General features: G+C 43.5%; 1 protein-coding gene across 1 annotated transcript; it reads left to right on the top strand.

The window, feature by feature from the left end:
• LOC115146345 (CD109 antigen-like) lies at positions 1-24,897 on the top strand. The gene is made up of 30 exons (XM_065004270.1): positions 1-155; positions 279-404; positions 539-578; positions 742-823; positions 931-1,039; positions 1,221-1,359; positions 2,262-2,371; positions 2,499-2,747; positions 3,314-3,418; positions 4,015-4,077; positions 4,181-4,363; positions 4,548-4,697; positions 5,238-5,333; positions 5,559-5,628; positions 5,868-5,970; positions 6,111-6,228; positions 6,531-6,644; positions 6,938-7,156; positions 7,873-8,014; positions 8,609-8,785; positions 18,077-18,158; positions 18,261-18,489; positions 19,685-19,856; positions 20,102-20,292; positions 20,462-20,617; positions 20,760-20,825; positions 22,876-23,018; positions 23,214-23,370; positions 23,939-24,041; positions 24,151-24,897. Exons 1-30 carry the CDS (start codon positions 90-92, stop codon positions 24,339-24,341), a joined length of 3,951 nt encoding a protein of 1,316 aa, XP_064860342.1. The 5' UTR covers positions 1-89; the 3' UTR covers positions 24,342-24,897.
• The last annotated feature ends 738 nt before the right edge of the window (positions 24,898-25,635 follow it).

A 25,635-nucleotide genomic window follows, 5' to 3' on the forward strand; every position in this document is an offset into this window, starting at 1 on the left:
ACACAACCACTCTACGCTTCAACCCCAGGACTTTCTCCACCTTCATCCAGACTGATAAACACAACTATAGACCAGGAGACACGGTCAAAATGAGAGTCCTGTCCGTCCAACCAGACGGCAAGCCACACAAGGGCCGTGTGTATGTCTCAATAAGGGTGGGTCTGAATTTTCTGTGTGAGAACATCGAAACAAAACCCAGGGTGATGAATAGATTTCCAGCCTGTGTTGTGTTCTAAACAGTTTGACTATCCCTTTGTGCTACCTGCCCTGTAATCCAGGATCCCAAAGGGAACCTCATCCAAGGGTGGCCGTCCCTGAACAGTTACCTGGGCGTTGTGTCCAAAGAATTCCACTTGTCTCAGACCACTCCCCTCGGCATATGGACCATCGAGACCATGGTGGATGTATGATTCACCATACTATCATTCTACATTGTCATCCTACTGTATTCCACCATGAATACATTCTGTTTTTCATATCGGTGATGAAGATCTGATCTAGTTTCACCCCATTGACATTGGTTTTTGTTTCTCTGTAGGAGTTGACCACAGAGGAGCAGTTCGTTGTGGATTACTATGGTAAGATAATCCTAGCTATGTTGCCATAGCTAATGATTGGAAACAGCCTAGTTAAGGGTTGGCTAAAGGAATGGAAGGGCGGAGGGGGGTCGGGTCATTGAAATGTTTCCGATAGTTGACATATCAGACTATCTATTCAACCTCTTTGTGGCTGTTGTTCTAGAGCCGCCCCACTTTAATGTGCAGGTAAAGACGGCCCCAGAGATTGTCATGGTAGACGACCTCTCAGGGACTGTGACTGCTCAGTGAGTCAGCCTTTAATAAAACAAGCAAATCGATATTAAAGGTGCTAGAAAAATGTACTTTCAATATGTAAATTCTATTGGTTCACATACATGATATTTCTTTCTAGACACACCAATGGACAGCCAGTCCAGGGGACACTGTCTGTCACCGTTACTCTGGTGTCTGCTTTGTTCAACTCTGGCCGTCCAACCATTGTCCATAATGCAACTAAAGATGTAAGACTGTCATGCTAAGTTTATGAAGTGAAACCAGTAACTGCAAACCATGCTAGCTAAATCCAGTTTGAGCCAGGATTCAGTAACCGTTTGATCCAAAATGGATATATGTTACAGGTGTACCTGCCTGACAATGGTGCCAGAATGTCATACACATCATCTATCTGACAATCTCTTTCAGATTCATGGGTCGACCCAGTTTCTCATCAGCCAAGATGATCCTCCTGTACGCCAGCACAGTGCAACAGATCTGAGTAATTCTCAGCACCACACCAATGGAATCCTTTATATTACAGCTTGTGTTACAGAGATGTCCACAGGTGAGGTACCGATGTATGATCTTAATTTGATCACCCTGTTGCAGGAGAACTTTCCTACAATGCAGGAAATTCAAAACTTTGTAGTGTATTTGAGGTTTAAAAAGGCTTCTGATGTTTAATTTCCACTTTCACATTTGACTTGATTTTCCCTTACGTAAAATGTATCAACCCCTACAAAAATGTAAATTGATTATAATCCACATAATAATTCACATTTCTTATTGCTGCAGGATTATTTTCCTGCTGTAGCAAACTGGCTTAAATTAAGATCCTACATCTGTATATCACGTGTTTTGAGAATATTGCTAAACTGGAAGTAACAATTTGATGCATATTTAAATTAATTTAATATAGCTGGATTGTTCACAGATACAGGTAACTGCCAAAATAAAGTAAACATTTTAGTAAATGAGGGATACAAAGTATATTGAAAGCAGGTGCTTCCACACAGGTGTGTTCCTGAGCAATTCCTAAGCAATTAACATCCCATCATGCTTATGTATAAAAGGCCCAGTTGCCCATTATTTTGACTACCATGGCAATGCCCCCATCCACAGGGCACGAGTGGTTGCTGAATGATTTGATGAGCATGAAAACAGTGTAAACCATATGCCAGAGTCGTATGTTACCAGATCTCAACCCAATTGAGCACTTCTAGGGAGATTCTGAAGCAGCGTATTCCACGACAGCAGCAACAAAACACCAAATGATTGATTTTCTCATGGAAGAATGGTGTCGTATCCCTCCAATAGAGTTCCAGGCATTTGTAGAATCTATGCCAAGGCGCATTGAAGCTGTTCTGGCTCTTGGTGGCTTCAACGCCCTGCCGTTTTAAAATAAACTTTATGTTGGTGTTTCCTTTATTTTGGTAGTTACCTGTTTCATTGTCTTTTGTCCTAAAGGACTCAAAACCAATAAGACTGTGGTCGTGCACGTTATGGAGAATACATACCACCTTGAATTCTACAATTTCCCACATGTTCTGAAGCCATCTTTAAACTTTTCAACACATGTGAGTGGTAAATATCTATTGGCTTGGAGTAATGCATACCTCTACATACCTCTACCTTTGGTACCACTAGTTCACTGTTCTAATAATAATGTATGAATCACAGACTACACCTTCCTGTATCCCTCAGCTGAAAATATCCAGGTACGACAACGACCCTCTGACTCCAGAGGATCGGATTAACTCTGTGTTCATTGACATCGGTCACAGAACATCTAAGCCCATCGGACAGAACCAGGGAGAAACCAACTCTGATTCACCACAAGACAAGATGGAGGACATAAAAAGCTATAGACGCTTGACTCTACCAGTGCCTGAGGATGGGATCGTACACATTGAGTTCCAGTTACGCAAACAAGTAGAGATGCTTTTCATTCAGGTGAATAGACCCGTTTCAAAGAGCTACTCTCTATACCACAGGAATCCCAATACGCAACGAAACTCACTTTCAGCAATTCAGCTGAACGGATATTAATCAAGACTCAGTTGTCAAGTGAGGGTAAGCAGTAAAACTATATAAGAAATACACATCGGAAGGTATACTTGACCTAGTATGGAACCACAGATTTTCCTCTCAGTAGTATAGGTCAGGGCTCTCCAACCCTGTTCCTGGAGAGCTACGGTCCTGTAGGTTTTCACTCCAACCCTAATCTAGCGCACCTGATTTGTTATAATTAGTTTGTGGATAAACTAAACCAGGTTAGTTACAACTGGGGTTGGATTGAAAACCTACAGGAGGGTAGATCTCCAGGAACAGGGTTGGAGAGCCCTGCAGTAGGTCAAGATGAATCTAATCCAACACAATCCCAAGTCACCATTCTATGATTGTATGAACATGTGCACCACGAGCTATAATCTCGGGACCCAGAACGGAGTAAATTGTGTGTGTGTGTGCACCTTTTATCTGTGACGTGACACTACAAGACATGAGTTTGTTCTCTGCAGGCCATGTTCATGGGCAGTGAGGAGAGCCTGGAGCTCTACAATAGTAACCACTCCTCTCCCAGGGGATCATACATCCAGATCCAACGCCTCCGCTCTCCACCACAGGTGACATACCAGCATCCAGATCACCAAAACTTGACTGCAACTCTAAATGAGTCTGGCCTTAACTTAAGGCCCTCAAACTCAGCTCTGTATCTTGTTAAAAGAAAAATGCTATTGAAACCTCTTTGCAATAAGGAATTGAGACCAAAAGCTCAAGAGAAGTTTCAAGTGTTTTATACCAAGGATGTCATCAGCTGAGTGCATCCATTTAGAAAGCTCACAACACATCTTATACTCTTCCCTTGTTGGCATCACCTCCCCAGCTATACATTTATGACCTCAGTGAGTTTCCTCCTTCCCCTGTGGAATGTCCATGCTCCTCTCTTTGTTTAGCTATCCATCTTACAGGCTACAGTTTAACTTGAAACATGTTACATTTGAACAGAATCCATCAACCTCAAAACCAGTTCCTCTGCATTCTTTCATTGTTGCTCTCTAATCAGGGACTGATTTAGACCTGGAACACTAGGTGTGTGCAATTAATTCAGGTAGAACAGAAAACCAGCAGGCTCCGGACCTCGTAGGGTAAGAGTCGAGTCCCCCTGACCTATGGTATACAGTTGATGAAAATAACACTTTTTTTGCATTTTATGTTCCAGATTGGAAAACCTCTTCCTATATCTGTAGGGAGCACTTTCCAACTCACTGAGCTTCACTATCTGGTAGGTATTTCTCTTGGTTGGTGAGATTGTAGAGAAGTATAGTGATTCCTCAGTGCTCTTTAGGTTGACCTCTGCTTTGACCTCTTGTGTCATTAATTTCCAGGTGACGTCCAGGGGTCAGGTGGTGGCTGCTGGGACAGCAACCTCTCCCTCCTTCTCTCTGTCCCCTGCAGTATCCTGGTCACCAGAGGCCTGCATCACTGTGTTCTGTGTCCTACCAGATGGAGAGATCATCAATGACTCAATGCACGTCTTCATCAAGCCCCATGGAGTCCTACAAAATGAAGTAACTAACTTATTCACTAGATAAATCAGTCTGAACCTTACTGATGATGCTACAGAGCCTCAATGCTGATTTTAGCAACTTTGTTAGAAGCCATGAAATACATATGGAATGCTAACATTGTTAAGTGTACAGACTAGGTCTGGCATATTTTACTTGCTTATACTGTGTGTACATGTTTCTTCAGGTATATCTGAGCTGGAGCCATGAGAAGGTGATGCCAGGTGAAGAGGTGTCCCTCACTGTCCTTGTGATTGAACCTGGCTCTCTGGTCGGAATCATGGTGGTGGACATGGGGGACAAGGACTCTGCCTCTGGTGACATCACAGAGGAGAAGGTAAGGAACACAACAATACCCAACTGTACTGTACATGTATATAATCCCTGCCACGTGAAAGACAGCCTACTGTAAACAACGTTTAGGATTTACCGTGCTTTATTGCCTCTATTGTCTGTAAAGCGCCCGTATCTGAGATTTCATCTGTGAATACAATCAAATTTGATTTGAAATGGATACTTCTGTGAAGCAGTGAACAGTTCAATCAGACATAAAGGAGGTTTCAGATAATGTCAGTGATAATGGTATTTCTCTTTGGGCTTTCCCTTCGATTACAATAGTTGCATTCATAATGATCTCCTCAAGTGGTTCATCTCAAAAGATTTTACTGAGCCTGGAATAACCCTCAAGTGGTTCATCTTGTGACTGTAACAGTTTTGCGAATCAGCTCAGCAGTCAGGCTCTGTATCAATGGAGACATGGTGAACTTCAGTCTCCCCCAGAACTGACCCAACTGGCTGTAATGTAGCTAGTTGTATTGTTGTGGAATGATGTTTTTTCTAAGAGGTTGTGGTAACTCTAGTGTTGTGCTGTTCTCAGGTGCTGGCGGAAATGACTGAATACCTCAAGGAGGAGATAACCCTTCACCATAGTGGAATAACTGGAGGGAACGACAGCCCGCTCTCCGTTTTCACGGTATTGACACCACACATTGTGTCTCGCTGAATAGTGTATCATTTTGGCTTTGTTACATGTGTTGTATTACTATTGTGTTCATTTCACACGTTGAACACCATGCAGATGAAATTCCATATAAAGTATCCAAAACCTTTTCTGTTTATACACACAGGTCTAATTGGCCTGCAGTGTTTTGTGTACAATGTTGTCATGAACATTTGCTTTTTGCTTTTCAAATCTTAGGCTTGCAACCTTGTGGTATTAACAGATGCCAGTTTACATACAACTGGAGATTATCAGGAGACTGAAATGGGTATGAAAACAATTACACACTCTATAGTGTTTGGATAAATGAACATTTTAAACAAAATGCATAAACAAACACACATTGGGAGATCTTTGTGTGTCTGAATTGAATATGAAATCAAGGGTTCCCTCTTGTGGAGCTGTGGCGTACTACATAAATAAAATACTACATCTACATTCACAGTGGTACAGGCTCTGTGACGGAGGCTTAGATAGTTCTGATGACCTATGTTGGGTATCCATCAGATCATGAGGCGGAGGCTCTCATGAGAGAGGATCAGCCGGAGTGGAGGCCTTCCATGGGACAGGACTTCTCGAAGACCTGGCTGTGGCTGGACATGAACATCAGGTGAGCTTTAGGAGAAGCACATTAACAAGGCTTAGGTGTGAATACTCTTGAGGATACCGTCTACATTCACCACTATTGAAAACGGTCAGGGTTATTTGCAGGGAATGTTGAAATACTCTATTCCTTCCTGTCTGTGTCAGTGAGTCAACAACAACTAGTTTCCATGTGGCTGTCCCAGACAGCATCACCTCCTGGAGAGCAATGGCGTTTGTTATGTCGGATAACCTGGGCTTGGGCCTCACCTTTAAACCACAGAAGGTATGTTAAGACCTATCCACTACCTCCACCGTTACCTAGTTTGGGCAGCTAACTAGTAGTTTATTAAGATTAATATTACTTTATTGGCCAATTGCACCCAAGGTCCAACCAAAATTTGACTTCCACTTTTAACCCCTCTAGTTGCTGGCTGGCCTCTCTAATCAATAGGTTACATGTATGGCTGTGTGACATAAATACATGGTTGATAAAGATGGTATGTTTCATTTAATGTCAGTGCAATATTCAGATATTCTAGAATTCGATTTTTGAGGATAATCTTGGGTATTGGTTGTCTCCCACAGCTGATAGTGTCCACAGATGTCTCCCTGTCTCTGGATGTCCCAGAATGCATCACCAGAGGGGAGCAGCTTGTCCTCGAGGTCAACCTCTTCAACCATCTAGAAGAGGACACGGAGGTCAGTGGTCTTGGTTGAAATGGCCAGGAGGTTTTTTACCTCTCCTCACATGTTTATGGTCTTAACAATCTCACCATGTAGGGTGATTTCTTCAAAGAACAGTTTGTGTGACTCTCGAACAGTGAACAAAAAAACCAAGTTGTTAAACACTTGTGAAAACCTCTTAGAAATCATTACCTTCTTCCCATTCTCTTTGTATCTCCCACATCAAACAGCTTCCTGGATGTAAGTGATCCATCCTCAATTGTTTTTCCATTCCTCAATTGTTTTCCCATTCCTGTTGTTCTCCACAGGTCATAGTGGTGGTTGCTGAGAGCTCTCGCTTTGAGTTTGTTCTGGCAGACCAAGACCTTGTTTCTATGGTGAACGCACGTAGAGTGACGGTGGGGAGCCAGGGCGGCGCCACCGCTCTCTTTCCCATCAGGCCTCTGGTTTTTGGAGAGATATTGATGTCTGTGAAAGCAATGACTGGACAGGCCACAGAAAAGATTGTTCGTAAAGTGCTTGTGAAGGTACAACGGGGCTGAATAACTGAGTTACAAAATGGATCCTTGGTGACTGTAAAATGATGAACTTTATCTCTGTCTTTTGATGCACACCTTTCAGTACCCCTCTCAGAACACCCCAGTAAATCACTAATTAACACTATAGTGAGTATACAAAACATTAACTCCTGCTCTTTCCATGACAAAGCTTTCACCCGGATTCACCTGGTCAGTCTATGATATCTTATTGATGTCATTTGTTAAATCCACTTTAATCCGTGTAGATGAAGGGGAGAAGACAGGTTAAAAAAGGAACTTTAAGCCTTGAGACAATTGAGACATGGATTATATATGTGTGCCATTCAGATGGTAAATGGAAAAGACAAAATATTTAAGTGCCTTTGAACGGGGTATGGTAGTAGGTGCCAGGCGCACCAGTGTGTGGCAAGAACTGCAATGCTGCTTGGTTTTTCACGCTCAACAGGTTCCCATGTGTATTTAGAATGGTCCATCACCCAAAGGACATCCAGCCAACTTGACACAACTGTAGAAAACATGGACCAGCATCCCTGTGGAACACTTTAGACACCTTGAAGAGTCCATGCTCCAACGAATTGAGGCTGTTCTGAGGGCAAAAGGGGGGTGCAACTCAATGTTAGGAAGGTGTTCCTAATGTTTGGTATACTCTGTGTATATTTCCAATTGGTACTCCTCCCGTAATCGCTGTCTGTGTGTTCTCTTAGCCTGAGGGTAAAGAACAGTCCTACTCCGAGACCGTGTTCCTGGAGGTGGTTCCGACCAACCATAACCTGTCCAGACAGCTCCACTTCTCCTTCCCTCCAGATGTAGTGCCAGGCAGCGAGAGGGTTCACGTGGCAGTGGTTGGTATGTACCCTGCCCTACTCTATACAATCCATCTTTTGTTATCACCAACATAGCTCTGTTTACTTTTTACATGTCGTGAACTCAACCGCAGCATACGCCCATGTTTCATTTTGTGTTTAGACACAGGGCATGAAGCAGGCAGGTGGTAGTCCAGTAAAGAGCTGTCATTTACCATGTTGGGTGTTAGATGATGGAAAAGGAAATGAGGGCTATCAAAACAATATTTGTGGCAAGCCGACTCGGAGCAGCTGCTGGGTTATTTATGATAATCACCAGAGATGTTGGGTATTTGTCATGGTAGAATGCTAACCTAGAATCTTCTTGCGCTTTGTGTTTACTGTACAGGGCATATTCCTCTTTTCTAAACACCAAGGGCTTTTCTGTCTCTTCATCTCTGCCATATTCTTCTCCTCCCTCTCTTTAATCTGTCCATCTCTCTCTTTCTGCTCGCACATCGGTTCAGGGTGCTTGGTCTGAAATGTCCTCTGGTGAAATCAAACCCAATCCGTCTGTATTACCACCACAATGTTCAGGTTGTATAACGTTTAAATGGTTCCTCCCTTCCCTTCTTGTTTGTGGGGTGTGGTGTGACAGGTGATATCTTGGGCCTGTCCATCACAGGGCTGGGCTTGCTGGTTAAGATGCCTCTCGGCTGTGGAGAGCAGAACATGATCAACTTCGCTCCCAACGTCTATGTCCTGCAGCGCTTGGCAAAATCCATCCAGCCATACGAGGAGATACGCAGCAAGGCTTTGTCATACATGATGGAAGGTGATGAGCTGTCACACATTTTTTTATTTATTTATTTATTTCACCTTTATTTAACCAGGTAGGCAAGTTGAGAACAAGTTCTCATTTACAATTGCGACCTGGCCAAGATAAAGCAAAGCAGTTCGACACATACAACGACACAGAGTTACACATGGAGTAAAACAAACATACAGGCAATAATACAGTATAAACAAGTCTATATACAATGTGAGCAAATTAGGTGAGAAGGGAGGTAAAGGCAAAAAAGGCCATGGTGGCAAAGTAAATACAATATAGCAAGTAAAACACTGGAATGGTAGTTTTGCAATGGAAGAATGTGCAAAGTAGAAATAAAAATAATGGGGTGCAAAGGAGCAAAATAAATAAATTAATTAAATACAGTTGGGAAAGAGGTAGTTGTTTGGGCTAAATTATAGGTGGGCTATGTACAGGTGCAGTAATCTGTAAGATGCTCTGACAGTTGGTGCTTAAAGCTAGTGAGGGAGATAAGTGTTTCCAGTTTCAGAGATTTTTGTAGTTCGTTCCAGTCATTGGCAGCAGAGAACTGGAAGGAGAGGCGGCCAAAGAAAGAATTGGTTTTGGGGGTGACTAGAGAGATATACCTGCTGGAGCGTGTGCTACAGGTGGGAGATGCTATGGTGACCAGTGAGCTGAGATAAGGGGGACTTTACCTAGCAGGGTCTTGTAGATGACATGGAGCCAGTGGGTTTGGCGACGAGTATGAAGCGAGGGCCAGCCAACGAGAGCGTACAGGTCGCAATGGTGGGTAGTATATGGGGCTTTGGTGACAAAACGGATTGCACTGTGATAGACTGAATCCAATTTGTTGAGTAGGGTATTGGAGGCTATTTTGTAAATGACATCGCCAAAGTCGAGGATTGGTAGGATGGTCAGTTTTACAAGGGTATGTTTGGCAGCATGAGTGAAGGATGCTTTGTTGCGAAATAGGAAGCCAATTCTTTCTGGTAAGAAGAGTGGCGGGGGCGTATGCCTCATGACTAACGAGACATGGTGTGATGAAGGAAACATACAGGAACTCAAATCCTTCTGTTCACCTGATTTAGAATTCCTCACAATCAAATGTAGACCGCATTATCTTCCAAGAGAATTCTCTTCGATTATAATCACAGCCGTATATATCCCCCCCCAAGCAGACACATCGATGGCTCTGAACGAACTTTATTTAACTCTTTGCAAACTGGAAACCATTTATCCGGAGGCTGCATTCATTGTAGCTGGGGATTTTAACAAAGCTAATCTGAAAACAAGACTCCCTAAATTTTATCAGCATATCGATTGCGCAACCAGGGGTGGTAAAACCTTGGATCATTGTTACTCTAACTTCCGTGACGCATATAAGGCCCTGCCCCGCCCCCCTTTCGGAAAAGCTGACCACGACTCCATTTTGCTGATCCCTGCCTACAGGCAGAAACTAAAACAAGAGGCTCCCACGCTGAGGTCTGTCCAACGCTGGTCAGACCAAGCTGACTCCACACTCCAAGACTGCTTCCATCACGTGGACTGGGACATGTTTCGTATTGCGTCAGATGAAAATATTGACGAATACGCTGATTCGGTGTGCGAGTTCATTAGAACGTGCGTCGAAGATGTCGTTCCCATAGCAACGATAAAAACATTCCCAAACCAGAAACCGTGGATTGATGGCAGCATTCGCGTGAAACTGAAAGCGCGAACCACTGCTTTTAATCAGGGCAAGGTGTCTGGTAACATGTCCGAATATAAACAATGCAGCTATTCCCTCCGCAAGGCTATTAAACAAGCTAAGCGTCAGTACAGAGACAAAGTGGAATCTCAATTCAATGGCTCAGACACAAGAGGCATGTGGCAGGGTCTACAGTCAATCACGGACTACAAGAAGAAACCCAGCCCAGTCACGGACCAGGATGTCTTGCTCCCAGGCAGACTAAATAACTTTTTGCCCGCTTTGAGGACAATACAGTGCCACTGACACGGCCTGCAACGAAAACATGCGGTCTCTCCTTCACTGCAGCCGAGGTGAGTAAGACATTTAAACGTGTTAACCCTCGCAAGGCTGCAGGCCCAGACGGCATCCCCAGCCGCGCCCTCAGAGCATGCGCAGACCAGCTGGCCGGTGTGTTTACGGACATATTCAATCAATCCCTATACCAGTCTGCTGTTCCCACATGCTTCAAGAGGGCCACCATTGTTCCTGTTCCCAAGAAAGCTAAGGTAACTGAGCTAAACGACTACCGCCCGTAGCACTCACTTCCGTCATCATGAAGTGCTTTGAGAGACTAGTCAAGGACCATATCACCTCCACCCTACCTGACACCCTAGACCCACTCCAATTTGCTTACCGCCCAAATAGGTCCACAGACGATGCAATCTCAACCACACTGCACACTGCCCTAACCCACCTGGACAAGAGGAATACCTATGTGAGAATGCTGTTCATCGACTACAGCTCGGCATTCAACACCATAGTACCCTCCAAGCTCGTCATCAAGCTCGAGACCCTGGGTCTCGACCCCGCCCTGTGCAACTGGGTACTGGACTTCCTGACGGGCCGCCCCCAGGTGGTGAGGGTAGGCAACAACATCTCCTCCCGCTGATCCTCAACACGGGGCCCCACAAGGGTGCGTTCTGAGCCCTCTCCTGTACTCCCTGTTCACCCACGACTGCGTGGCCACGCACGCTCCAACTCAATCATCAAGTTTGCGGACGACACAACAGTGGTAGGCTTGATTACCAACAACGACGAGACGGCCTACAGGGAGGAGGTGAGGGCCCTCGGAGTGTGGTGTCAGGAAAATAACCTCACACTCAACGTCAACAAAACTAAGGAGATGATTGTGGACTTCAGGAAACAGCAGAGGGAACACCCCCCTATCCACATCGATGGAACAGTAGTGGAGAGGGTAGCAAGTTTTAAGTTCCTCGGCATACACATCACAGACAAACTGAATTGGTCCACTTACACTGACAGCGTCGTGAAGAAGGTGCAGCAGCGCCTCTTCAATCTCAGGAGGCTGAAGAAATTTGGCTTGTCACCAAAAGCACTCACAAACTTCTACAGATGCACAATCGAGAGCATTCTGGCGGGCTGTATCACCGCCTGGTACGGCAACTGCTCCGCCCTCAACCGTAAGGCTCTCCAGAGGGTAGTGAGGTCTGCACAACGCATCACCGGGGGCAAACTACCTGCCCTCCAGGACACCTACACCACCCGATGTTACAGGAAGGCCATAAAGATCATCAAGGACATCAACCACCCGAACCACTGCCTGTTCACCCCGCTATCATCCAGAAGGCGAGGTCAGTACAGGTGCATCAAAGCTGGGACCGAGAGACTGAAAAACAGCTTCTATCTCAAGGCCATCAGACTGTTAAACAGCCACCACTAACATTGAGTGGCTGCTGCCAACACACTGTCATTGACACTGACCCAACTCCAGCCACTTTAATAATGGGAATTGATGGGAAATGATGTAAATATATCACTAGCCACTTTAAACAATGCTACCTTATATAATGTTACTTACCCTACATTATTCATCTCATATGCATACGTATATACTGTACTCTACATCATCGACTGCATCCTTATGTAATACATGTATCACTAGCCACTTTAACTATGCCACTTTGTTTACTTTGTCTACATACTCATCTCATATGTATATACTGTACTCGATACCATCTACTGTATGCTGCTCTGTACCATCACTCATTCATATATCCTTATGTACATATTCCTTATCCCCTTACACTGGGTATAAGACAGTAGTTTTGGAATTGTTAGTTAGATTACTTGTTGGTTATCACTGCATTGTCGGAACTACATTTACATTTACATTTAAGTCATTTAGCAGACGCTCTTATCCAGAGCGACTTACAAATTAGAAGCACAAGCATTTCGCTACACTTGCATTAACATCTGCTAACCATGTGTATGTGACAAATAAAATTTGATTTGATTTGATTCTAGATTTAACTTTGGATTGGAGATGTTTGATATGGGTCTGGAAGGAGAGTTTACAGTCTAACCAGACACCTAAGTATTTGTAGTTGTCCACGTATTCTAAGTCAGAGCCGTCCAGAGTAGTGATGTTGGACAGGCGGGTAGGTGCAGGTAGCGATCGGTTGAAGAGCATGCCTTTAGTTTTACTTGTATTTAAGAGCAATTGGAGGCCACGGAAGGAGAGTTGTATGGCATTGAAGCTTGCCTGGAGGGTTGTTAACACAGTGTCCAAAGAAGGGCCGGAAGTATACAGAATGGTGTCGTCTGCGTAGAGGTGGATCAGAGACTCACCAGCAGCAAGAGCGACCTCATTGATGTATACAGAGAAGAGAGTCGGTCCAAGAATTGAACCCTGTGGCACCCCCATAGAGACTGCCAGAGGTCCGGACAGCAGACCCTCCGATTTGACACACTGAACTCTATCAGAGAAGTAGTTGGTGAACCAGGCGAGGCAATCATTTGAGAAACCAAGGCTGTCGAGTCTGCCGATGAGGATGTGGTGGTTGACAGAGTCGAAAGCCTTGGCCAGATCAATGAATACGGCTGCACAGTAATGTTTCTTATGGATGGCGGTTAAGATATCGTTTAGGACCTTGAGCGTGGCTGAGGTGCACCCATGACCAGCTCTGAAACCAGATTGCATAGCAGAGAAGGTATGGTGAGATTCGAAATGGTCGGTAATCTGTTTGTTGACTTGGCTTTCGAAGACCTTAGAAAGGCATGGTAGGATAGATATAGGTCTGTAGCAGTTTGGGTCAAGAGTGTCCCCACCTTTGAGGAGGGGGATGACCGCAGCTGCTTTCCAATCTTTGGGAATCTCAGACGACACGAAAGAGAGGTTGAACAGGCTAGTAATAGGGGTGGCAACAATTTCGGCAGATAATTTTAGAAAGAAAGGATCCAGATTGTCTAGCCCAGCTGATTTGTAGGGGTCCAGATTTTTCAGCTCTTTCAGAACTTCAGCTGAATGGATTTGGGAGAAGGAGAAATGGGGAAGGCTTGGGCGAGTTGCTGTTGGGGGTGCAGTGCTGTTGACCGGGGTAGGAGTAGCCAGGTGGAAAGCATGGCCAGCCGTAGAAAAATGCTTATTGAAATTCTCAATTATGGTGGATTTATCAGTGGTGACAGTGTTTCCTATCTTCAGTGCAGTGGGCAGCTGGGAGGAGGTGTTCTTATTCTCCATGGACTTTACAGTGTCCCAGAACTTTTTTGAGTTAGTGTTGCAGGAAGCAAATTTCTGCTTGAAAAAGCTAGCCTTGGCTTTTCTAACTGCCTGTGTATAACGGTTTCTAGCTTCCCTGAACAGCTGCATATCACGGGGGCTGTTCGATGCTAATGCAGAACGCCATAGGATGTTTTTGTGTTGGTTAAGGGCAGTCAGGTCTGGGGAGAACCAAGGGCTATATCTGTTCCTGGTTCTAAATTTCTTGAATGGGGCATGTTTATTTAAGATTGTTAGGAAGGCATTTAAAAAAAATATCCAGGCATCCTCTACTGACGGGATGAGATCAATATCCTTCCAGGATACCCCGGCCAGGTCGATTAGAAAGGCCTGCTCGCTGAAGTGTTTCAGGGAGCGTTTTACAGTGATGAGTGGAGGTCGTTTGACCGCTGACCCATTACGGATGCAGGCAATGAGGCAGTGATCGCTGAGATCTTGGTTGAAGACAGCAGAGGTGTATTTAGAGGGGAAGTTGGTTAGGATGATATCTATGAGGGTGCCCGTGTTTAAGGCTTTGGGGGGGTACCTGGTAGGTTCATTGATAATTTGTGTGAGATTGAGGGCATCAAGTTTAGATTGTAGGATGGCTGGGGTGTTAAGCATGTTCCAGTTTAGGTCGCCTAGCAGCACAAGCTCTGAAGATAGATGGGGGGCAATCAGTTCACATATGGTGTCCAGAGCACAGCTGGGGGCAGAGGGTGGTCTATAGCAGGCGGCAACGGTGAGAGACTTGTTTTTAGAGAGGTGGATTTTTAAAAGTAGAAGTTCAAATTGTTTTGGTACAGACCTGGATAGTAGGACAGAACTCTGCAGGCTATCTTTGCAGTAGATTGCAACACCGCCCCTTTGGCAGTTCTATCTTGTCTGAAAATGTTGTAGTTTGGAATTAAAATTTCTGAATTTTTGGTGGTCTTCCTAAGCCAGGATTCAGACACAGCTAGAACATCCGGGTTGGCAGAGTGTGCTAAAGCAGTGAATAGAACAAACTTAGGGAGGAGGCTTCTAATGTTAACATGCATGAAACCAAGGCTATTACGGTTACAGAAGTCATCAAAAGAGAGCGCCTGGGGAATAGGAGTGGAGCTAGGCACTGCAGGGCCTGGATTCACCTCTACATCGCCAGAGGAACATAGGAGGAGAAGAATAAGGGTACGGCTAAAAGCAATAAGAATTGGTCGTCTAGAACGTCTGGAACAGAGAGTAAAAGGAGGTTTCTGGGGGCAATAAAATAGCATCAAGGTATAATGTACAGACAAAGGTATGGTAGGATGTGAATACAGTGGAGGTAAACCTAGGTATTGAGTGATGAAAGAGAGATATTGTCTCTAGAAACATCATTGAAACCAGGAGATGTCATTGCATGTGTGGGTGGTGGAACTAATAAGTTGGATAAGGTATAGTGAGCAGGACTAGAGGCTCTACAGTGAAATAAGCCAATAAACACTAACCAGAACAGCAATGGACAAGACATATTGACATTAAGGAGAGGCATCCTTAGTCGAGTGATCAAAAGGGTCCAGGGAGTGGAGAGGTTGGTTTGGGGGTCACGGCGATTTAGACAGCTAGCCAGGACATCGGTAGCAAGCTAGCATAGGATGGAGGTCTGTTGTTAGCCACCTCTTGCGTTCCGTCAGTAGATTAGTGGGGTTCCGTGTGGTAGAGGGGATTAGTCCAAATCACACAACAACAACAAAATAAAAACAATAGATATAGTTATAGAGGCCCAAGAAGAAACATAATAATAATAAAAATAAATAAATTGTCCGATTGTCTATTCTGAGAGCAGCCGGTAAGACAGCTAACGGTTAGCAGGCCGCAGATGGGCATTCAGGTAACGTCGCGACGGAGGAGCCAGCCGGATCTCCTTCGGGTAGATAACGTCGGCAGTCCAGTTGTGAAGGCCCGGTGGGGCTCCGCGTAGGCAGTAAAACGGGTCCGGATAGGTGACTGCAGCCCAGGAGTGATTGACGGAGCTCAGGAGTGATTGACGGAGCTGGCTAGCTCCGGAGTAATTGATGTTTGCTCCGGAATCGACGAAAGCAGATAGACACACGGATAGCAGCCAGCTAGCTGTGAGATCCGGGAATGAGTGTTCAGAGAGCAGTTGAAATCCAGGGACATGGAGAGAAAAATTGGTCCGGTATGTTCCGTTCCGAGCCGCGCTGCGCCGTACAAAACTGGCAATAGATTTTCGAGCTAAAGGATAGCTGATGACCACAAACCGTGGTTAGCTGAATACTAACGAGTTGCCAGTAAAGAAGCTAACTAGCTTCTGAACTAGCTTCTGATTAGCTTCTGGCTAGCTCCTGGCTAGCTTCTGGCTAGTTTCTGGCTAGCTTCTTGGAGTTTCTGGCTAGCTTCTGGCTAGCTTCTTGGAGGATTGCAGATTTGAGGTAAATAATACTTATTTATAAATATAAATTGGTGAGGCGGGTTGCAGGAGAGAGTTTTTTTGAAGATGAGTTGATGGAAAATAAAAATAAAATGTATGTGAAAAAAGTTGTAAATATGCTGAATGCTGAATCCATGCCCTAAAGTTCAGTATGATACTCGGTATGATTTAATCCATGCCCTATAGTTCAGTATGATTTAATCCATGCCCTAAAATTCAGTATGATTTAATCCATGCCCTTTAGTTCAGCATGATACTCAGTATGATTTAATCCATGCCCTATAGTTCAGTATGATACTCAGTATGATTTAATCCATGCCATATAGGAGTATGATTTAATCCATGCCATATAGTTCAGCATGATACTCAGTATGATTTAATCCATGCCCTATATAGTTCAGTATGATACTCAGTATGATTTAATCCATGCCCTATAGTTCAGCATGATACTCAGTATGATTTAATCCATGCCCTATATTTCAGTATGATACTCAGGATGATTTAATCCATGCCCTATAGTTCAGTATGATACTCAGTATGATTTAATCCATGCCCTATAGTTCAGTATGATACTCAGTATGATTTAATCCATGCCCTATAGTTCAGCATGATACTCAGTATGATTTAATCCATGCCCTATAGTTCAGCATGATCCTCAGTATGATTTAATCCATGCCCTATAGTTCAGTATGATCCTCAGTATGATTTAATCCATGCCCTATAGTTCAGTATGATCCTCAGTATGATTTAATCAATGCCCTATAGTTCAGTATGATTTAATCCATGCCCTATAGTTCAGCATGATACTCAGTATGATTTAATCCATGCCCTATAGTTCAGTATGATTTAATCCATGCCCTATAGTTCAGTATGATACTCAGTATGATTTAATCCATGCCCTATAGTTCAGCATGATACTCAGTATGATTTAATCCATGCCCTATAGTTCAGTATGATCCTCAGTATGATTTAATCCATGCCCTATAGTTCAGTATGATTTAATCCATGCCCTATAGTTCAGCATGATACTCAGTATGATTTAATCCATGCCCTATAGTTCAGCATGATACTCAGTATGATTTAATCCATGCCCTATAGTTTAGTATGATCCTCAGTATGATTTAATCCATGCCCTATAGTTCAGTATGATTTAATCCATGCCCTATAGTTCAGCATGATACTCAGTATGATTTAATCCATGCCCTATAGTTCAGTATGATACTCAGTATGATTTAATCCATGCCCTATAGTTCAGTATGATACTCAGTATGATTTAATCCATGCCATATAGGAGTATGATTTAATCCATGCCATATAGTTCAGCATGATACTCAGTATGATTTAATCCATGCCCTATATAGTTCAGTATGATACTCAGTATGATTTAATCCATGCCCTATAGTTCAGCATGATACTCAGTATGATTTAATCCATGCCCTATAGTTCAGTATGATACTCAGTATGATTTAATCCATGCCCTATAGTTCAGCATGATACTCAGTATGATTTAATCCATGCCCTATAGTTCAGTATGATTTATTCCATGTCCTATATTTCAGTATGATCCTCAGTATTATTTAATCCATGCTCTATAACTCTGTTTGATTTGAGTATAATGTTGTCTCTTCTGAAGAGTTATGTTCATATGTAGTATGTTCTGTCATTCCTGTTCAGGATATCAGAGACAGCTATCTTTCCAGAGAGATGATGGATCCTTCAGTGCCTTTGGAGCCAGCGACACTTCTGGTAGTACCTGGTAAATCATTATATAATCATGTGAATATCATAACTGTGGTTCAGACTTAAGGCATTCATTTCAAAGTGTATCTGTTCTCAAACACAACTCTCCCTCATCCAGGCTGACAGCGTTTGTCCTGAGGTGTTTCCTGCAGGCCCGGTCCTTCATGCAGATTGACCAGAGTGTTCTCTCCAAGGCCATGGGCTGGCTGGTCCAGCAGCAGGGATCCCAGGGAGAGTTCATCGAGATGGGCAGAGTCATTCATACTGAGCTGCAGGGAGGCCTGGATGGACCCGTCTCTCTCACCTCCTATGTACTGGTGACACTGCTGGAGGACCAGGCCTATGGGGTAAGGAGAACCAAGAGTTTGAGATTTACAAAAAAAATGATGAAAGCACAGTATGTGTGGTGGCAAGTTGAGTGAGTTTGATACACTCCAAAGTATTTAGAACCAAGTGTAAGCAGAAGAAGGTTGACAATCTAAACATTTGAGGAGTCTCAGCCTTCAAATAAAAATGTGTCACATGCACTGAATACAACAGGTATTCAGTGCATGTGACAAATTTGACCTTACCGTGAAATACTTACTTACAAGCCCTTAACCAACAATGCAGTTCAAGAAATAGTTAAGAAAATGTTTACTAAATAAACTAAAGTAAAAAATACTCAAGTCAATAAGTAACACAATACATTTACATAACACTAACGAGGTAATATACAGGGTAATTTATCAAGTGACTATTCATAGATAATAAACAGCGAGTAGCAGCATTGTAAAAACAAAGGGGGGAGTAATCAATGTAAATAGTCCGGGTGGCCATTTGATTAGTTTAGTTGTTCAGCAGTCTTTTGGCTTAGGGGTAGAAGCTGTTAAGTAGCCTTTTAGTCCTAGACTTGGCGCTCCGGTTCTGCTTGCCATGCAGGATCAGAGAGAACAGTCTATAACTTGGGTGACTGGAGTCTTTGGATGTCAGGAAGCTTGGCCCCAGTGATGTACTGGGCCGTACGCACTACCCTCTGTAGCGCCTTCCGGTCAGATGCCGAGCAGTTGCCATACCAGGCGGTAATGCAACCGGTCAGGATGCTCTCGATGGTGCAGCTGTAGAACTTTTTGAGGAACTGGGGACCCATGCCAAATCTTTTCAGTCTCCTGAGGGGGAAAAGTTGTTATCGTTCCCTCTTCACAACTGTCATTGTGTTTTTGGACCATGATAGTTTGTTGGTGATGTGGACACCAAGGAACTTGAAACTCTCGACCCGCTCCACTTCAGTCCTCTCAATGTTAATGGGGGCCTGTTCGGCCCGCCTTTTCCTGTAGTCCACAATCAGCTCCTTTGTCTTGCTCACGTTGATGGAGAGGTTGTTTTCTTGGCACCACACTGCCAGGCCTCTGACCTCCTCCCTATAGGCTCTCTCATCATTGTCGGTGATCAGGCCTACCACTGTTGTGTTGTCTGCAAACTTATTGATGGCCTTGGGCCACCATCTTGTCTCTCTTGATGTGCCCCTGTCTCATGCCATCCTTTATTCTTGTCTGTGTGTAGAGCATGTTCCCCGGCAACGAGTCCCTGACCACGAGCTATCTGGAGGGCGAAGTGGCTAGCGGGGTGTCCAGTAACTACAGCCTGTGTCTGGCGGCATACGCCCTGTCTCTGGCTAACAGTCTCACCGCAGGCACAGCCCTGGATGAGCTCAAGAGGAGAGCTGATATTAGAGGTAATTTGCGATTGAATTAGCTATGGTTATTTACAGGTTGTGCCACAGAGAGAAGATGCCTGTGACAGCCCATGACAAAATGTTGACAATCAATATTGTTTTTGAGTGATCAGTTGAGGAACAGTATGGTCTCAACCATCGACATTGGTCTTATGATAATGTACATAATGTGTAAATATCGATGACATCAGCCCATCTACCTGCGAGATCCTGTTTGACCTGGTGTCTGTTGCTGTCCCCTCCAGATGGGGTCCAGACCTGGCGGTCGTCCAGTGCCGAGGTGTCCGACTCATGGCAGCCGCGATCAGCAGAGATAGAGATGGCTGCCTACGTGTTGCTGGCGCTGTACAAGCGGGCTAGTGTGGTGGAGGCCATCTCCCTCATGAAGTGGCTGAGTCTGCAGAGGAACCACCTGGGGGCATACGGGAGCACACAGGTAGACCCTAACTTCACATACTGTAGAAGACCCTCTCTAGTCTCTCTAATCTTCATGCCACTGTTTCTGTATGACCTTCTGTCTTAAAGTGACCTTTTCAATAAGAGAGATTTATCCCTGATGGGTGGATTTCCAAGATGATTCAGCCTTTGACCCTTTCCTCTCTTAGGACACAGTGGTAGCCCTACAAGCCCTGTCGGTCTACGCTGCCTTTAGTGGGGCAGATGCCATTGAGCTGGGGGTCGAAGTGTCCACCTCAGTCTCACCTACAGTGTCCCATTTCAACATCAACTCCACCAACTACCTGGTACATCAGAGCAAAGAGGTAAATTGGGCATAGTGGTCTTTGTCTGTTTCAAGATATATGATATTTCAACGATCATCTAACAGCATACACAAGCAAACAGCCACCATAATGTATAGTTTAAAGGCAGTACAGTATTAATAGAGATCTTGTATTTTTCCAGGTAGATGCTGAACAAGATTTACTCATCAATGTATTTATGGAGGGAAGAGGATTCGCCTTATTTCAGGTATTGCTACTTATTCATCACTGGGGCGGCAGCGTAGCCTAGTGGTTAGAGCGTTGGACTAGTAACCGAAAGGTTGCAAGATCGAATCCCCGGGCTGACAAGGTAAAAATCTGTCATTCTGCCCCTGAACAAGGCAGTTAACCTGCTGTTCCTAGGCCATCATTGAAAATAAGAATTTGTTATTAACTGACTAGTTAAATAAAGGTAAAATAAAAAAAAACGATGCCTAAAGTCATTCCTATGAACACAATTTTCTATTTGGGCTTGCCGTTGATATGATATGTGATGACATAACTATGTCAGAACAGTGGTTCACTCGTATTAACATCTGCTAACCATGTGTATGTTATAGACCCCCCCCAAACATCTTGTTATAGACCCCCCCTATGTGACCAATCAAATTTGATTTGATTTGAAGTATGTTTTGAATTTTCCCAGTAGGCCTATGGTTTCATGAGTTCTCAAGTACCCCCTGTGGATAGACCTAGTACCCCTGTTTGGGATGTATTGGTATGCTCTTACAGGCAATGGAGGGGGCCTCCAATGACTCCTACAATTCAGATTTAATGGCCATACATTCCAATGGTTGTCTCCTCACTAGCTTTCCATGCAATCTTGGAACCATGTCCAGTGTGAATGAAGGCAACAGCTGTGACTCAGATCTGCCCGCCACAATGCAGCATGAACCCTGTGTTGAGACGAGTCAACACAAAAACGTGGTAATTGACCACATTAATACGGCAATTACCATCTGGAACACATACCGTCTGGTCCATGTTAAATCGACTCCGATTGTATCACAGAGAGGATATGATGGAAGGTCCTGCTTCCAACTGCCTTTAATTTAGTCCTCTGTTACAGACCTCCCCCCTAAACATCTTGTTATAGACCCCCCTAAACATCTTGTTATAGACCCCCCCTAAACATCTTGTTATAGACCCCCTAAACATCTTGTTATAGACCCCCCTAAACATCTTGTTATAGACCCCTAAACATCTTGTTATAGACCTCCCCCTAAACATCTTGTTATAGACCCCCCTAAACATCTTCTTATAACCCCTAAATATCTTGTTATAGACCCCCAAACATCTTGTTATAGACCCCCTAAACATCTTGTTATAGACCCCCTAAACATCTTCTTATAACCCCCTAAATATCTTGTTATAGACCCCCTAAACATCTTGTTATAGACCCCCTAAACATCTTGTTATAGACCCCTAAACATCTTGTTATAGACCCCCTAAACATCTTGTTATAGACCCCTAAACATCTTGTTATAGACCCCTAAACATCTTCTTATAACCCCTAAATATCTTGTTATAGACCCCCTAAACATCTTGTTATAGACCCCCTAAACATCTTATAGACCCCCATAAACATCTTACAGACCCCCTAAACATCTTGTTATAGACCCCCCTAAACATCTTGTTATAGACCCCCTAAACATCTTGTTATAGACCCCCCTAAATATCTTACAGACCCCCTAAACATCTTATAGACCCCCTAAACATCTTGTTACAGACCCCTCCAAACATCTTGTTATAGACCCTCCCCCAAAAATCTTGTTACAGACCCCCCCAAAGATCTTGCTACAGACCCCTCTAAACATCTGGCTACAGACCCCTCTAAACATATTTTTACAGACACCCCTAAACATCTTGTTACAGACCCCCTCTCAACATCTTGTTACAGACACCCCCTCAACATCTTGTTACAGACCCCCTCAACATCTTGTTACAGACCCCCTCAACATCTTGTTACAGACCCCCTCAACATCTTGTTACAGACCCCCAAAACATCTTGTTACAGACCCCCCAAAACATCTTGTTACAGACCCCCAAACATCTTGTTACAGACCCCCCAAAACATATTTTTACATACCCCCTCAAAACATCTTGTTACAGACCCCCGCCCCCCAAAGCTCTTGTTTATTGTAGTATTGTAGTTGCTCACAACAAGTTATACAGTACTATCCTTAGACGATATAACTATAGTAATTACAATGTAACTCAGATACCCACTGACTTTTATCACCTCTCCTGTCATTCAGATGAATGTGTTCTACAACATAGAGGACAGAGTGCTGTCTGAGAGGAGCCATGATGACGCAGACCATGAAGGTTTCTCTCTGGAAGTTGAAGTGTTAGATGATGAGGATGACCTGGACCATATCATGTTATCCCTATGCACCAGGTAAGTGTCCATCTCTATGGAGATGTTTTCAACCATTGTCTGTTGCAGGCATCAAGACATGTTCGTGTTTTGAGACACTATTATACATTTATCTAGACAGTTTTATGTCTTGATAAATGTCTGTGAGCAGACAGAAATATGCTCATTATATAATCATGTATTTGGTCATTTAATCATGTATTTGTTCTGTGTTAGGCTGCTGGAGAGCCAGAAGATAGCTCAGACAGGTATGGTGCTGGTAGATGTAGGTGTGCTGAGTGGCTTCACCCTTGCGCCACAGGCTGTTGCCACGGGTGACCTGGTCAGAAAAGTTGAGGCTTCTCCTGGGAAAGTTAGCCTCTATTTAGATTCAGTAAGTTAACTTTACATATTGTACGTCCCATGTTTAGATACAATAGCATTGCTGTTTCAGAGGTGGAATTAGGAAAATACACATTGTATTGGCTGTACGTTGGAAGTTTCATTTGTGTCATCTATTGATTGTGTAGATTGTGTGTAGCCAATCATCTATTGATTGTGTAGATTGTGTGTAGCCAATCATCTATTGATTGTGTAGATTGTGTGTAGCCAATCATCTATTGATTGTGTAGATTGTATGTAGCCAATCATCTATTGATTGTGTAGATTGTGTGTAGCCAATCATCTATTGATTGTGTAGATTGTATGTAGCCAATCATCTATTGATTGTGTAGATTGTGTGTAGCCAATCATCTATTGATTGTGTAGATTGTGTGTAGCCAATCATCTATTGATTGTGTAGATTGTGTGTAGCCAATCATCTATTGATTGTGTAGATTGTGTGTAGCCAATCATCTATTGATTGTGTAGATTGTGTGTAGCCAATCATCTATTGATTGTGTAGATTGTATGTAGCCAATCATCTATTGATTGTGTAGCTAATTCATGACTTTTATTTGCAGTTGACCACAACACAGGTGTGCATCAGAATCCCAATGATAAGAAACTTCAAAGTGTCACGTGTGCATGATGCTGTGGTTCAGGTGTACGACTACTATGAACCAAGTAAGTACCTTTTACTATCACAGCAGACAATTACTCATGCGTAGACTGTCTCTCTTGTTATCAATGCAATATTTATCAATACAATATTTCCCTCTGCCATATCTTAAAGGGCGTAAAGCAGTGAGGTCCTACAACTCCGATGTGATGCAGGACATGGGCTCCTGTGCCTTCTGTGGGAGAGACTGCGGTCTCTGCAGGCAAGAAATATTAATCTCGAGCTCCTCCACCGCCCACACAAAGAACACTGCCATCTACTGGTTGGGATGTGTACTGATTGCAATTACAGCTTTACTGTTATAACAATATCAATGTCTCCTGGACAGTTCTACGTAGACATAACTGGCACCATAGAATCTATGGGATGTGTGAGATAACGAGCAGCAGTAGTTCTGATGTTGAGTTTTTTTCGTTGCTAGTTATTTGGACAAATCACGATTTTAGAATTGGGAGCGGACATTCGGCCCGTAACTTGTAAAGAGAGAGGGTGGAGCTCCTGATTCTAGCATTTCTTGATCACTTTTGGACCCAGAACTTAATCCAGCAGCTGCCCAATTACACAAGACTTTAGTTCTATGTTACTGAGATTGTAATAATATAAACTGCATATTTTAAAAGCCGTTGTCAGAAGGCAAAAACTACCTGTAGAAATATCTAATTATTATTCTATGAATATATTTTATTTACTTTAGCCTTAACCAGTAAATTGGTCAAATCAGACTGTTTTATTAGCTATTTGATGCGCTGGATTTAATGTGGAATGTACTTTTAATATTTATCATAAATCTGGGTTTTTTAGTAACCTCATTCATTTGTACCCAAATGTAAACAAAGTCAAATAAATTGAGGTGAATATACAGTTTGCAGAACACTATTATGAGTTACGTGGCAGACTAAATGGCTCATGATGTAACCTAGATTCTGGATGATTGGCAACAGAAGACATAAAGACGATTAGGTTCTTACCCTCCACATGTCTCTGACCCTTTGGAAGATTAAGACAGACATGTTAAGATGAAGCAGTAAAATAGTGAATTAAGATTTATTCTGGCAGCACTCAACTTGACTCCATGCAAATGCATCTTGTGGGATCAATCTGTTTTAGCTTACAGTGATGTATGGCACTTTTGGCAGCATCTGGCCGTTGCGTGCACTGGACTCTTCTGCGAGTTTGTGTAACTCTTGCCACTTTAAGAGAGATGTAATCTCGTCCACCAGCCGGCTCTCTCTCTATGCTCCAGCAATTTGAGCCTGGCGACGAGGTTAAGAGAGAAACCACGGTTTCTATGGCTTGGGTCAGTCAACCTTAAAGTCTACCACGAGGATGATGAAAGGACTTAGAAGTGAAACTCTGTTTCAGGTGCTGTCTAATCTCACATGTGTAATGTCTCTAGTATCTGTCATTGGGATATCTCTCGTCACATCTTTATTGTGATGTAGCTCAAAGCTTGGGTGTGACAAGTTCCTGCTCTCTGGCTTTCGCCCTGTAATACCTTGCTTCTACCGTACTGGACAGCACCACTCTGTCAGAATGACTGTTACACAATCATTATAAACCTTCCCTGCTTTATCTACAGCCAGCTGAATGGGGATAATT

The sequence above is a fragment of the Oncorhynchus nerka genome, linkage group LG18, assembly GCF_034236695.1.
Source record: "Oncorhynchus nerka isolate Pitt River linkage group LG18, Oner_Uvic_2.0, whole genome shotgun sequence".
NCBI classification, from domain to species: domain Eukaryota; kingdom Metazoa; phylum Chordata; class Actinopteri; order Salmoniformes; family Salmonidae; genus Oncorhynchus; species Oncorhynchus nerka.